This window comes from Typopeltis vanoorti, chromosome 14, assembly GCF_054136105.1.
Source record: "Typopeltis vanoorti isolate ZY-2024b chromosome 14, IOZ_Tvanoo_1.0, whole genome shotgun sequence".
Taxonomy (NCBI): Eukaryota; Metazoa; Arthropoda; class Arachnida; order Uropygi; family Thelyphonidae; genus Typopeltis; species Typopeltis vanoorti.
Genome location: NC_143562.1, coordinates 27,513,384 through 27,528,189, shown reverse-complemented (window position 1 = coordinate 27,528,189; position 14,806 = coordinate 27,513,384). Strand labels below are relative to the sequence as shown.

The window sequence follows — 14,806 nt, the reverse complement described above, 5'->3', positions numbered from 1 at the left end:
TGATTCTAAAGAACTCTAATGTTAATTGCATAGTAGGCAAGGCCAGACTTTTCAGGTTCCAAGAATGTGATGTAGTCCTAACGTTCTTGGATTCTAATCTCAGCAGAACAGCCCATCTGCCCAAAATAACAAAGTCGACATGAACAGGGCACTATATAAATATCAGACAAGGAGAGCAAGAGAAAGTGGTAATTTATGGTAGTTGGTAGAAAAGAAGACAATTATATCTATTGATAATATTCTGAACAGCAACTTGGTTATATCCATTAGTAGTCAAGATTGATTTTTATTTTATTTAATTATTCCAAAAGAAAGGAATCAGAAGAACTTGCATGAACTATGTGTATAAGAGCTTTGATAATACCTGTCATCTGTGATAGATGCATCATTTTGTTAATTGGCTAAGGTAATCTCAAGTACATACTTTGAATAACAGTTGTAAGTTATTCCACATAATCACTGAAATATTTACATTCAGGTTTTGAGCCATAATTTGAACTATCACTAGGCATATCATCCAATTTATAATTTGATGATATACCAAGATGAAAGATGTAGGAAAAAGTCTCTATATCAGATGCAGGCCAGCTATCATTAACCAATTTTCAATGATAAAAATTTTATTAAAGCATTAAGTAAAATTACCATTTGGCAGAGGAATGTATATCCTTTTCTCTAATCTTCTACGCAACGCTTCATCTACATCCCATGGAAAATTTGTCGCGGCAAGCACCATCACAACTTTATTGGAATGATCTGACTGTGCATTAGTTATGCCTAAAGAAGTAAAAAAATTATTTTGCATATATGGACATATATATATATATGTAAAAAATTTTAACTTGGGTATATATTATAGTGATCAGAGCTTTATCCACCTTTACCACAAGTTGTCTCGACTGGCACTACCTTATGGATCAGTTGCCTTAGACTTGCAATACTTACAGGCGCAAACTTTACTTTCTTGTCTGTTTGCTTCTTGGGAAATAGGATTAAAAACCAAGTTCATTTAAATTACTTGGTATCTTGAATACATATATATATATATATATACTTTTTATTTATAGGGAACTGATTCACAAGAGGTTAGTCAACCTATAGTATGCTAGTATCATGGATGTGCAAGAAGGAACTTGTTCACATGTATCTTGAAGAGCTGTGGATTGTATTCCTTGGAAGCATAAGATGGGAGACTGTTCCAAACAGCAACAGTGAAAGGGATGAATGAAGAGGAGGAGAAATTTATTCTATGAGTTTGGAGATGCACAGTGAGGAAAGGGGGGTTGATTAGTTACTGCATGTGTTTAAACTGATTTGACAGAGAATTGGGTATTCTTGATGCTCATTCTGATGAACACTCGCTATAAAAGTATTTGTAGAAGATACAAGCAGCAGAAACTGAGAGCCTGTGAAAGTGAGTGACATATAGTAGTGACTGAGAGATTATTGATCATCTGCATTTTTCTGTACAGAGTCCAGTATCTTTAGGTAGCTCTTGGGGGAACACCACCTCAGATATGGAAGCAATATTCAATGGTCAGATGGATTTACAATTTGTATAAAATTAGAAGGTGCTTTTGGAATTAAAGTAATGCCTCAAGCAAAAATGAAAACCTAACTTTTGAAGGCAGAGAAGACGATATTTGTAAGTTATATTTTTTGTGTGTGAAATAAGATGTTGTGTTTTGCTTACATTGAAATTGACAAGATTATCCAGATCCCACTGATGAATGTTTTGGAGATCTGTATTTCAGGTGATAGTGGTTAAGGCTCTGGAGATTGTGGTGATTTGTGCATTGCCAGGTTTGTCAAATGAAAGAGAGGAATGCAATGTGCTGTCATCAGCAAAACTATCTATTGGGTTGGAAATTTGCTGGAGTAAGTCATTTATATATAGAAGGAAGGTGGATAAGAAAATAGGATAGGTAACACAGCCTTGTAGGACCCCTGAATTGGTTGTATATATAGTTAGAAGTGAAGCAACCATCTACCATCACTCAAAGTGAGCATCCATTCAGAAAGCTGACAGTCCAACTGCAGAAGTTAGGGGGCTGACAGTCCAACTGCAAGTTAGGGGGCAGACAAAGGCCTGTTAAGAAAACTCCCATCATTTGGATGGAGGTTTCGTTAACAGGCCTTTGTGCCAGATACAGTCAAAATCCTTGAGATAACAATGGGGACAACTTGGGACTCGCCAAACTTTTCTATGGTATTTGTGCAGATCTGCTCACCTATATCACCCATATCTGATGGTCATTTATTTGCTGCGAGTCTTCAAGATAGCGTAGCAGCTGAGTGTTGATAGATTGCTTCATTACTTTGGAAAGAACTGGAGTAAGAAAAATTGGACAGTACTATGAAGTATAGATTTATCTCCCTTTTATGGATGGGTTGAATACAAGCTAATTTCCATACTGCAGGGTAGATACCAGGTTATATAAGATGACACAGAATGAGAGTCAACTCTGAAACACAGACCTTTAGGACAATCAGAGGAATGCCATCAGGATCAGAAGAATTTTTCGTAGCCCATTTGAGCAAAATTATCCTGATCTATTTCTGGCGAAAAGACACACACACACTGGACATTTGAGTGTTCCTAGTCTAGTCATAAATACTGCTACAATTTGAACAGCACATCAACCTCTAATCTATCAGTAAATCATTTACAGCTTTCAGCAGATACAAACCACATGGATAACGTACATATAGCAGCAATCAGTGTTCAAAATGTCTCCCTTTTGATTTCACACATGCTGAAGTCTGTACAGCCACATATCAATGGTGGCATGCACAACATCCAACAGAAACACTGCCACTGCTTGCTCTCTCAAGCTCTGACCACAATCTGAAGTCCAACAGATTCAGACCAGGACTTCTAGACAGTCAATCAGATGGTGATATGTGGTCAAGCACATTTGCCTCCAACCACTGTTGTGTGATCCTTGCCTTGTGTGCAGAGGCTTAGTCCTGTTGGAAGTTCCACTGGCTAGTGTGAAACAAGTTGTTGTTCAGGGGCTGTACACAGGTTCCAGCATGATTAACAATGTACTACTGCAACTATTGAACAAGATAACAAGATGCATGATTTAAGTAAAAAACAGTTAGGAGAAGATTTAGTTGTAGTTGTAAATTTAGAAGATCCAGGTGAATGGGGAAATATTGATGAAAAATTACGAGTTGTTTTAATTGAAATGGGGCCTGTTCAAAAGGAAAATATAATATATCCCAGAGATACATATGGTCATAAATTTGGCAACACGTATTATAATTGAAAAATGGAAAACAGTGACCTCGTGCCAAGAACATGGCTCATTTATTCCGAAACTTTAAATTCTGTTTTTTTTGCTTTTGTTGCAAACCGTTCGCACCTACCGAATCAAGTAGTCTTGTAGAAAGTTATAACGATTGGAGAAATGTAAGTACAACTTTGCATATACATGAGACTAGTTTAACTCACATGAAAAATTTCTTAAAATCAAAGGAAGTAGATAAAAATTTAAAAAACAAAACTACTATTGATTGAGAGACTCAAAGGAAAAGAAACATTGGAAAAGAAATTTTAGAATGCTTGATGGAAATTATAAAATTCCTTGGTAGCCAAAATTTAGCTTTTCGCGGATAATCTGATAAATTATATGAAAGGAATAATGGCAATTTTTTAAAATTAGTCGAACTGTTTGCAAAGTTTGATCCCGTTATGGAAAATCATGTTTAAAGGACCCTACAACGAAACAATAGAGTACACTATTTGAGTAAAGACAGTCAAAATGAAATATTGGAAACTTTCATTCAAAAATCTAAATATTATTCCATAATTTTAGACTGCACACTTGATGTAAGTAAAACAGAACAAATGACCATTATTATTAGCTTTGTCTCCTGTGTCAATGGAATTGTCAAGATCAGGGAAAACGTTTTAGGCTTTGCAGATATATCAGATTCCACAGGACATGGTTTATGTGCAATAATAATGGAACAACTGGAAAAATGGAACATTCCCATTGAAGATATGTGAGGTCAAGGGTATGAAAATGGGGCAAATATGAAAGGGAAAAAATATGGTCTCCAAAATTTGCTTTTAAACAAAAATCCTTGAGCTGTTTAAGTGCCATGTGCTGCTCATGCTCTAAATTTAATCGTTAACGAATGCAACCAAAGTGAATGCAGATAAAATTAGTTTCTTTGCAATTATTCAAGAAATATACAATTTCTTTTCATTCTCTTACAAACATTGGACAATCCTATAATAGATTTAGTTTAATCCTTTATCCCAGTGAGAGCAAACAAAGTTTGCGCCTGAAAATATCTTCAGGACTAAATATAGTGTTGTACTATCTTATCCAGTAAGTAGTGCAACACCAAGGCAACTCGTGGCAAAGGTGGAGCAAGCTACCAGGCACTTCTAACCCAGTATCTCCCATAATGCAAAACACATTTCCTATGTGGATATGTATACTGTTATGCATATCTCCCATAATGCAATGTGTTTTGCATTATGGGAGATACTGGGTTAGAAGTGCCTGGTAGCTTGCTCCACCTTTGCCACGAGTTGCCTTGGTGTTGCACTACTTACTGGATAAGATAGTACAACACTATATTTAGTCCTGAAGATATTTTCAGGCGCAAACTTTGTTTGCTCTCACTGGGATTGGACAATCCTTTTAAAGTTCGTAAAAATTTTAACATTGAAACAGCCATCAAAAACGCAATGGGAAAGTAAAATTAATGCAATCTGCCCTCTACAATATCAGTTACGAGAAATTTACGATGCACTTTTTGAAATTTTAATAAAGAAACTCAGCATGAAGCACAAACATTATGTGCTAAAATAATGGACTACAAATTTATTTGTTCTCTTATAACTGGGCATGATATACTTAACAGAATAAACCCTGTGAGTAAAATTCTTCAAGACAAAAACATGAATATTACACTTGCTTTAGAATCTATCGAAAACTTAAAAATATTCTTACAAGAGTATCGATCAGATATAAATTTTAAAGAAGTTCTAAAACGGCAAAAGAACTGAGTGAAGAGGTGGACAGAGAACAAGAATTTAAAACTGGTACGGAAGTCCGACGATGAAAGAAGACTACACGGCAATTTGACTATGAGCATCATGACAAAACGCCACAACCGCCAGAAGATAAATTTAGAGTGAATGTGTTTTATACACTTCTAGACGTTGCAATGTGTTTGTTAATAGAACGTTTTGAACAATTAAAAACATATTATGATAATTTCAATTTCTTGTATAGATTACTACAAATTAACAACAAAGATTTACGAAAAAATTGTGACAATTTAGAGATTCTCTTGAAGGACGGCAACAATAAAGACGTAAATGCAATAGAACTATATGATGAGTTATGTGCTTTCCGGGATATTTTTCGGACGGATAATTTAAATATTCAAAACCCTTTCGATATTCTTAATTTTATTGTGTCCAATAATTTATCTTTCCCTAACTTTTCAATTGCTTTAAGAATACTATTAACTTTACCTGTTAGTGTAGCGAGCGGTGAACATTCCTTTTCCAAGTTGAAATTGATTAAAAATATGTTACAAAAAAGCTTGTTAGTTTGGCGTTAATAGCTATTGAAAATGATATATGTGCAGAATTAGACGTTAAGACCATTATTTCTAATTTTATGAATATGAAATCAAAAACCCTAAAATTTTAATTTAAAAAAATTTCAAGTATATTTATGTAATTTAATTTATTTTCTGTTATTCTGTAAAGATGTTATTTTTTGAATACTTATATTAAATGTTCTAATTATTTCCTGAATTCTTTTCTTATTTTCTCATCTATCTTGAGTGTCTTTTATTTTCCTAAAAGATAGTTCCACTTATAAAAATTATTAAAAATTTTTTACAAGTTACTAAGAATTTAGTAACTTGTAAAATGCAAGAATTTTTTAAACTTTAGTTCAAATAAATTTTAACTTTAATTAAAAATTCATTTTAATTTTGTTAGCGATTTGGGTTGGTGAGAAGACTATAATCCCTGTATTGTTATATTCAACGATTGAAGTGAAGTGGCTTTGTCAAAATTTGCTTTAACTTTTAAGAATTTTTTGAATATTCGGGTTTTTAACGATTATCCTGCCTAGTCAACACCAGCGGTTCGTTACATTTAGCGAACCAACGTGTGGCTGTTTTGTCAAAATTTATTTAAGAAATTTCAAATAATATAAATTTTTATTATCGTAAAAGAACCACACAAGCCCGGATCGTTACGGGTGCACTTAGATAGACATTGCATATGGGCGGCAAAGACCCTAGCGCCAGCTCTGCTCATCACCATGAAATTGTCCTGGGGACCAAATCTGTGCATAATAATCCATATGAGGCCTGATCAAGGCCTTATACAGTGGCATCAAAACCTCTCTATTTCTGCATCTCAGAGTCCTCCGCATCATTGCCATTATCCAATGCGAAGTCTTCACAACTTCTGCAATGTGGTCTCTGAATTTCAGGTCCTTGTTCACCATCACTCCTAGAGCTCTCATCCCCTCTACTTCTGTTAAAGTTTCCCCACCAAGTATATACTTTACATCCCATTGTTGCTTACCAAATCTCAAAACGTTATACTTTGCAACATTCAACTGACAGTTCCACTTACTTGTCCATTCAAGTCCTCTTATAAGGCCATAACATCCACTTGACTCTGCATTGTTCTCCCCAGTTTTTCATCATCTGCATATCACTAGTTAATCCCATCCCAATATCATGAACATACAAATTGATCAACAATAGCCCCAAAACTGATCCCTGTGGCACACCACTAGTGACCTTTCTCTTTCGGGATACTGCACCCCCATATATAACTTTCTGATACCTATCTGACAGCCAATCACTCATCCAACTCAGAAGTCTGTTATCCAATCCTATCTGTTTCAATTTATTTAAGAGCTTGTCATGTGGCAGTCTATCAAAAGCCTCTACAAAATCAGTACCACTGTACATGCATCTCCCCTGTCCAAGGTATTTGTCACCTTGTTATAGTATATAAGTAAGTTAGTGAAACATGATCTCCCCTTAACAAACTCATGCTGATAACCACAGAGAATACTGCTGTTATCAACCCATTTCTGTATCCTACTTCCCACCAATCTCTCCAGTACCTTCACCACAACTCCAGATTATTTGAAGCTACAGCTTTTTCACCACCTTTATGCAGTGGAACAATTTTACCCACCTTCCACTCCCTTGGAACCTGTGCTGTGGTAAGACTTTTATTAAACAGGCATGTCAATGCTACTGCCAATTCCCTGGCACATTCCCTTAGCATGCGTGGTGATATGTCATCAAATCCTATCGTCTTATTGACATCAAGTTTATTTATTTCCTCAAATGCCTCCTCTCACTCACAATTAAGCCATCCTCGCCTATATCCTTTACACTTAAGTTCCTCATGGTCAGGATGAAACACCCTTATAAATTGATCACCGAATATCTCAACAATGTCTTCTGCAGCAGTTACCATTCTACCACTTTCATCCATTAACATCATCTTACAATAATCATTCTTCCTTCTACTTGCCACATATCTAAAAAACTCTCTAGGGTTTTTCTATGCCTGATTTGCCAATTTCTGCTCATAATATACTTTTGTTTTATTTACTGAGTCACTCGCCTGTCTTGTTCTTTATACTCTTCATGTAACTGATTATTACCATTATTCATCTTGTACTTCCTCCAAAGTACTTTCTTTTTCCAGATTTCATGCTTATTCATGCTTAAGCTCCACATTCATCCATTTGATACCTACCTCATTCAGCCTTTTGGCCTTCGGAATATATTCACACACATTGATGCTGTTATGTATTTCTTTGTCAGTTCCCATGCAGCATTTATTTCCTTACCGCTCAACTCCTAGTTCCATGTTACAGCTCCAAGCTGTCTCCTAAGCTTGTCACCAGCCTTATAATTTCACAGAAGTCTGCATATGACTAGCCACAACACAGGTGATACTTCATGATCACTTTCGCCAACTGGAGAAAAGTGTGAAACTCCTCTCATAATTACATCCTCTGATGAAATGATCAGATCTAGAACTCTCGATCCTTGCATTCTCTCCATTACTGCCACTTTCAACTTTCAATATACTTAATCATTTTAGCAGTTAAATGCTCAGTGGAAATCTTCTCATCTGTGAAGAGGATATCTCTGTGTCTGTTGTTTGCATACCACCAGAGAAGTGCCTTTGATTTTATCACCCTCTTCTGCATAAGCTGCCGAGTAAAGAAGTGGCCAGTAGAATGATTATAAGGTTTTACTCCAGGTCATCAGTTAGTACACATTGTTCTCTGCAAAATGTTCATCTCTCGTGATATCACTTTCTGAATTCTCATAGGATTATGGCAGAGACTTCACAGACCTCACAAGCTTTTGCTTCCTATCACAGTATGGTCGACCTGTTCTTCAGTGGTCAGATACAGCTTCTGTATCATTATAATGATTAATAGTCTGATACACAAACATCCCACTGATCCCGAGTGTTTTTTAGCATGCTGAAAATAACAGGTGGCTGCATTTCAACCTGTTAAGGTGTTATTACAGCTACACGGTTCTCATAATCTTCCCACTGCATGCTAATCTGTACAGCTAGACAACTCTCTCTCTCTACTGATAAACACATGAATGTTGGCTGCGCACAGTGCCACTAATGTAACCAGACTCATGCAATTCTGTGGGCAGCATGGGGATGTGTGGAAGTTGTAACAGTATTTATGGCATGACTGTGTAGAATGTGTGTGAGGGATGGTTATGGGTACATTTACCAAAATCTGCAATGAGAAGTAGGAAGCCAGAAGATTGGCTTTTCTGTAGGGTGAGGATGCAAAAGAGCCAGCAGGGAACAACAGTCATTTTGCAACCTGTTGATAATTTCCTTGTAACTATTCCAGACTAATCTTGGTACTGTTGTGTCGGAAAAAGTGCTGATTCACTTTTGATGAGTCATCCTTTTTCCGACCCAACATAAGATAACCTCAGAAGGGATGGATAAGGACATACTTATGCCTCCAGATAGAAAATGTGCCTATTAATGACCTAGGAAATGTATATATTCAGTTTGTAAATTTTAAGGAATGTTAAAGAAGCCCATAAACGGAACAGAGAATGTTTGTAAATTAATTAAGACAGAAAATCAAGTAAAATTGCTAAAGAGATGTGTATAAGTAAATACAAGTTTTAGGCCATGTCAGAGGCAGTTCGGAGCCCCGGTAACCAATCGGCTGCTGCCATATGCATGACGACACCACCGAGTGAGGGCGCTGTTTTGTGGCATATAGGTTTCGGCGGGGATTTGAATCGTCCTCTTCTCTTCTCCTTTTCGTCGGTTTCTGGTTTCCTGAGCGGAGAGCTGAGTAGCTGTGGAAAGCTTGCCGCATGCATAGCAAGAATTTCCCCTTGCTATACATGCCACGTGGATCAAAGCTGCAGCTATAATGCAACCAGAGTTCTCGAAGAAAGGGCTGCTGGTGAATTAACACCAGTGTAGAAGTCAGTGAAAGAGTGCTTCTATTCGAGTAGAACAAAAGAATAGCGGAGACGCCATTGAAGAGAATACAGTGAAGAGATCCAAGAATCCAGATAAGAAGGTCCTAAATCTACCAGATAAAGCAAGAACGGTAAGCTGAAACCCTTTTGTATTAAGTTAGAGTAACCGTGGAGGAAGGAGAAACTGAACGTTGAGAAACAGCCAATTTCCGTGCAGTGTCTAAAGAACTGTCTGCATTTGGACATTTTGTCTACATCTAAGGAATAAAAGGCATCTTAGGCTTGAGCCGAATAGGAAACCGAGGTTTCGGACTGTTTGTGTCGAGAGAAGGAAATTATTGTCATTATGTTAAAGTTAAATTTGAATGCTAGCTAAAATTCTGGGGGGGGGGGATAAAGTCTGAATATAAGAAGGAACGTTATCTCATGAAATCTATGCAAGAATTGTAGAATTGGCCTGTATATATATATATGTATTTTATATGAATGATAGTAATGGGTAATTTAGCATAAATTAACAGAGTCTGAGAATAGAAATATAAGGAAGTGTAAGATTTTGTCAGTATAAGAAATTATAGTGTGGAATTTTTTTTGATGTGTTAATTTAAGGAAAGGGAGGGAACTCAGACTCTTTCAGAATTGAAGGTTTAACTAAAATGTATCTCTATGTTTGTGTCAAAATAAATGTATTTCTTATGTGTAAATCAAATGAGTTTGTCATGTTTCTGTGGATTGAATTACCGCTTGGAAAATCACGAACCGTGTATTAGAGGGAAATCCATTAGTAACAAAAGAAACGGGACCACGACTGCAAACTTCTTGATCCCTGCATTCTTTTTCTTAGTATCCTAGAATAGTATATCAGAATTCAGTTGCCGGCTGGCGCAGTCATAAAATAACTATAAATTTGTCGGCTAACGAAATAACTGATAAGTACATAGTACATAAAATAACAACTGATAGAGATAATATAAAAATAAGAAAAAGCAAAGACATAACAGTACTATGTACCAAGGCACTTTGGTACAACTAGATACTATGGTACTTCATAGCATAATAAATTGTTTAATAACAGATGCAAAGAAGCAATAGAAATGAAAAAAGAACTAAGCAGAGAATCAAACAAAATTATTAGGCAAGAAAAAAGATGATATCTAAAAGAATTAATTGATAAAACTGATAAAGAGAATAGATATAAAAATGCAAGGAATTTTTTACAAGGTATAAATAAACTAAAGACAGGCTATCAGTCAAGAACTGCAATAATTAATGATAATAAAGGACAGTTTATTGCAAATGACAAACAGATGGCTGAAAGGTTGAGGGAATATTTTAAACAGCTGCTAAACTGCCAAAATCCCAAAGCATTTACTCTACTTGTGAACCAGAAGTCAAAGAGCATCATTTAGTGAAGTAGAAACAAGCATTAAAACTCTTAAAAATAATAAAGCTGCAGGATTTGATAAAGTCACATCTGAACAAATTAAATATGGAGGAAAAGAATTAACTAACAAACCGTTCACACTAATTAAATTCATATGGAAAAATGAAGAACTGCCAGAAGACTGGAAAGAATCAATAATAATACCCTATCCACAAAAAAGGCGATAAAAGGAAATGTGAAAACTATAGAGGCATCTCACTTTTAAATGCTAGTTACAAAATCCTGTCTGATATCATCCTAAAAAGAATTATACCATATGCAGAGGAGATTCTTGGAGAATATGAGGCAGAATTCAAAAGAAATCGATCAACCATTGATCACCTTTTTACCTTGAGACAAATTGGGAATACATAAAGAAAGTCGTAATCTCTTCATTGACTTCCAAAAAGCAAATGATAGTATACATTGAGAAAGTCTATGGAATATCTTAAAGGAATTTGGAATATATGCTACCAGAAAAACTAATCAGATTGATCAAAATGTGTGTACAGGAAAATCAATGTAGAGTCCTCACTAACTAACAACATATTGTCAAAGCCATTCAATGTCTCCACAGGCTTAAAACAAGGAGATGCAATATCACCTATAGTATTCAACATAGCCTTAAAAAAGTAATTCGAGAAACAACAAAAAATACTATGTCATGCTCTGCATCATTCCTGGGGTATGCAGACAATATTGATATTATAGCAGAAAGAGCAGATGATATAACTGAAACTTTTATAAACCTTAAAACCTCTTCCAAAAAAATAGGTCTTATTAACCAAAATAAAACAGAACATTTAAAAGTATCTAGACATAATGATTTCAATAAGCCATCAACTATTCAATTTGCTGACATGATATTGAAAAACTCAATACAATTTAAATATCTAGGCTCTATAATAACTAAAGATAATAAGATCCAAACAGAAATAAAGATGAGAATCCAAGCAGGTAATAAATCATATTTCTCATTTCAGCACCTCCTCTCATCTAAAAATCTGTCAGATGAATCTAAAATAAATACCTACAGAATGCTAATTAGATCAGTTCGTATTATATGGTGCAGAGACATGGAATATAACAAAAGCTGATGAAGATCGATTACGCTTCAAAAACAAAATCTTAGGAAAAATATCTGGTCCGGTGAAAGATCCTGTAACAGATGAATAAAGAACTCTATGAACTTTATAAGAAGCCACTAATAATAAATGAAATCAGAGCTAGTTGCATGAGATGGTTAGGTCACCTGGAAAGAATGGAGGATAACAGGCTAGCGAGGAGAACCTTTCTACATCACCCAAATGGAATACGTCCTAGAGGAAGGACCCCCCCCCTGCAGAAGATGGATGGATAACATTGAAATGGACATGAAAGAGCTGAAGCTGCAAAACTGGAAGGAGTTGGCTAAAGATAGGAAAAAATGGAGAACTGTGGTGCTTGCAGCTAAGAACCTTAAGGGTTTGTGAAGCTCAAGAAGAACTATTCCAGGCTTTGGTATATAGGAATTATTTTTGATGCAAGCCAGTTATGGTATTCTTGATTTTTCTCTCATACACTTTGGCACACCTGTGGAAGAACCAAGGCTTAGATAGGGAATGGGAACTTAGGGTGGAATGGAGAATATGAGTTTCCATGCCGATTTATTTTGGTGATACGTTCAGCACATAGGTTTTGGGTCAGATGGCTGGAAGCAATAATCCATCCAAGGAAATGTGGCATAGTTGTTGCGTAGGTTGTCCCACTTCACTTTCTTATAATGCCATATGATGCATGGATGTGAGTCACTGTGTTTGTATTGTTTCATGGAAGAAGAAATCAGCATATGATTGTGGTCTGAACTAACTAGAGGATAGACTACATTCACGGTACTTGGATGGGTTACTAGTGAGGAAGAGGTCCAAGGTATCTGGATAGTGGTTGGATTTGTTTGTCTGGTATTCTGGTAAGCATCTGAACTATTTGGGTACGACTGTTGGTGAGGGAAATGACTCAGCCTCTCTACCTGCTTGATCTGTGCAATTGGAGTAGCAGAGCCAGATGGTGTTGTGAACATCAAATTCTCCAAGGAAAATGATCTCACTGTTAGGAAAGTTGGATTGAAGAATATTGACTTTTAAGGAAAGGAAATTGAAAAGTTCATAATGATTGGTGGCATTAGGAGAGTGGCAGAAACAAGAAATGAGTTTAATAGAGTAGGGTACAGGGTATATTTTCATGAGTACACACACACATAAGGGAGCAGACATTTTAAAAAATTCTATTTTTGTCTCCTGAAACATATCCATACCCAAAAAAGATGTATATACATAACATGTTATGCATAGTATATCTGTGCACTGATTTGGTGACCTGGTTTATCAAGGTAATGAAGAGATTTTGGAAAGATTACAAAGGGTAACTAATGTAACATTAGGTCCCCATATTACTGGTTATGAGGAGAGACTAGTGGAATAGTATCTGTGTGCCTGGTAGATAAGAGGAAAAGGGGCAAGAGAAGATCATGCAGGATAACAAGAGGTACCAAGAATTTATATAAGGAGGATGTGAGTAAGAGCGAGCGAGCGAGAGAGAGAGAGAGAGAGAGAGAGATTAATAATTTTTTTTTTTTAACTTGTAAGGCAGTTAATAAGTGGAATGCATAACTAAATATTGAAGAGTACAGTAAGTACTGAGACAGTTAATGAGCTTACAGCACAATATTATATATGCTGTGAAAAATAGTGAAGCCTCTCACAATGAGCTTTGTATCTTTGGAGATCTTGTGGTAATAACAATAACACACATAACCAAGAATTGGAAAACAGAAAAAAGCTGAAAATATTATAATATAAAACAACTACTGTAAGACTCAGACATGACACCAGAAAAGCTCAAGACATTATAGATGAAACATTAAGCAATTTATTTGGATGTAACTTAACTGTTCGTGAATTTTACTATATTAAAATTAACATACACATCAATATTTTGAAGTTGATAGACACAGTATTTAAGATTGCATGATACAAAGATTGAGAAACAAGTAGAGTTGTTTAAATAATTCGAGCCAAATGCCATTAATATATGAGGGGGTATCCAAAAATAGCTGGAATTTTTTTTTTTTTTTTTTTTTTAATTTTATTAAAGTTTATACCATATTCTAATCTCCTTCAAAGTACTCTCCATGTGAGTCAATGCACTTATCCCAACATTTTTTCCACTGCTGGAAACAGTTCTGGAACTGTTCAACTGGAATACTGTTTATGGAATACTGTTGGATCCTATGTTCTACTCTGATATACATGTTGACTGACTGACTCCACATTTGAACACAGAGAAAATTTATTTTTAACTGTGCCACTCTATGTTATAATTTGCATAAGCAACATTGTGAAATCAACCATCAGCTAGCACAATATTGTTATCAACTTAATTCAGGCCAAAATTCTCCTTATTTTATATATATATATATATATATATAGGGTTCCCGCAAAGATTCAAACTATTGTAATGAGCGGTGCAATGAAAGAAATCAGGCAAACACAAGATTCAACTGAAAAAAAATTATTTAATGCTTTAACACATAAATTTACATTAAAACAAGAATTTCTAGTAGGGATAATACAATTTAAGAATGAATAAGTTCTCAATAAGACATTAGTAATTTACTCAGCTGAGTATATCATTTACGATTAGAATTTATGCATATAAATTCTACTCTTCTTATTATCCAAGATTCCAAACACAATTTCACTCTAAACAAAGCTATCGTTCAATGTACTTCAAATATTGATTCAGTTTAACTATTCAAAACAATCACAAAGCACAAGTCATCAGACATTCATTCAGCAACCTTTAAGTTTATCAATTTAACACAATAGTTCT

At 35.4% G+C, this 14,806-nt stretch overlaps 1 protein-coding gene across 4 annotated transcripts in view; it reads right to left on the bottom strand.

The window, feature by feature from the left end:
* LOC150099326 (katanin p60 ATPase-containing subunit A1-like) overlaps positions 1-14,806 on the bottom strand; it is a 142,805-nt gene that overhangs the window by 35,493 nt on the left and 92,506 nt on the right. For all 4 annotated transcript variants that reach the window (XM_090404507.1, XM_090404506.1, XM_090404508.1 and 1 more), the window contains one exon: positions 646-777. In XM_090404507.1, coding sequence (XP_090260633.1) covers positions 646-777 — 132 coding nt within the window. The remainder of the gene's footprint in view (positions 1-645; positions 778-14,806) is intronic.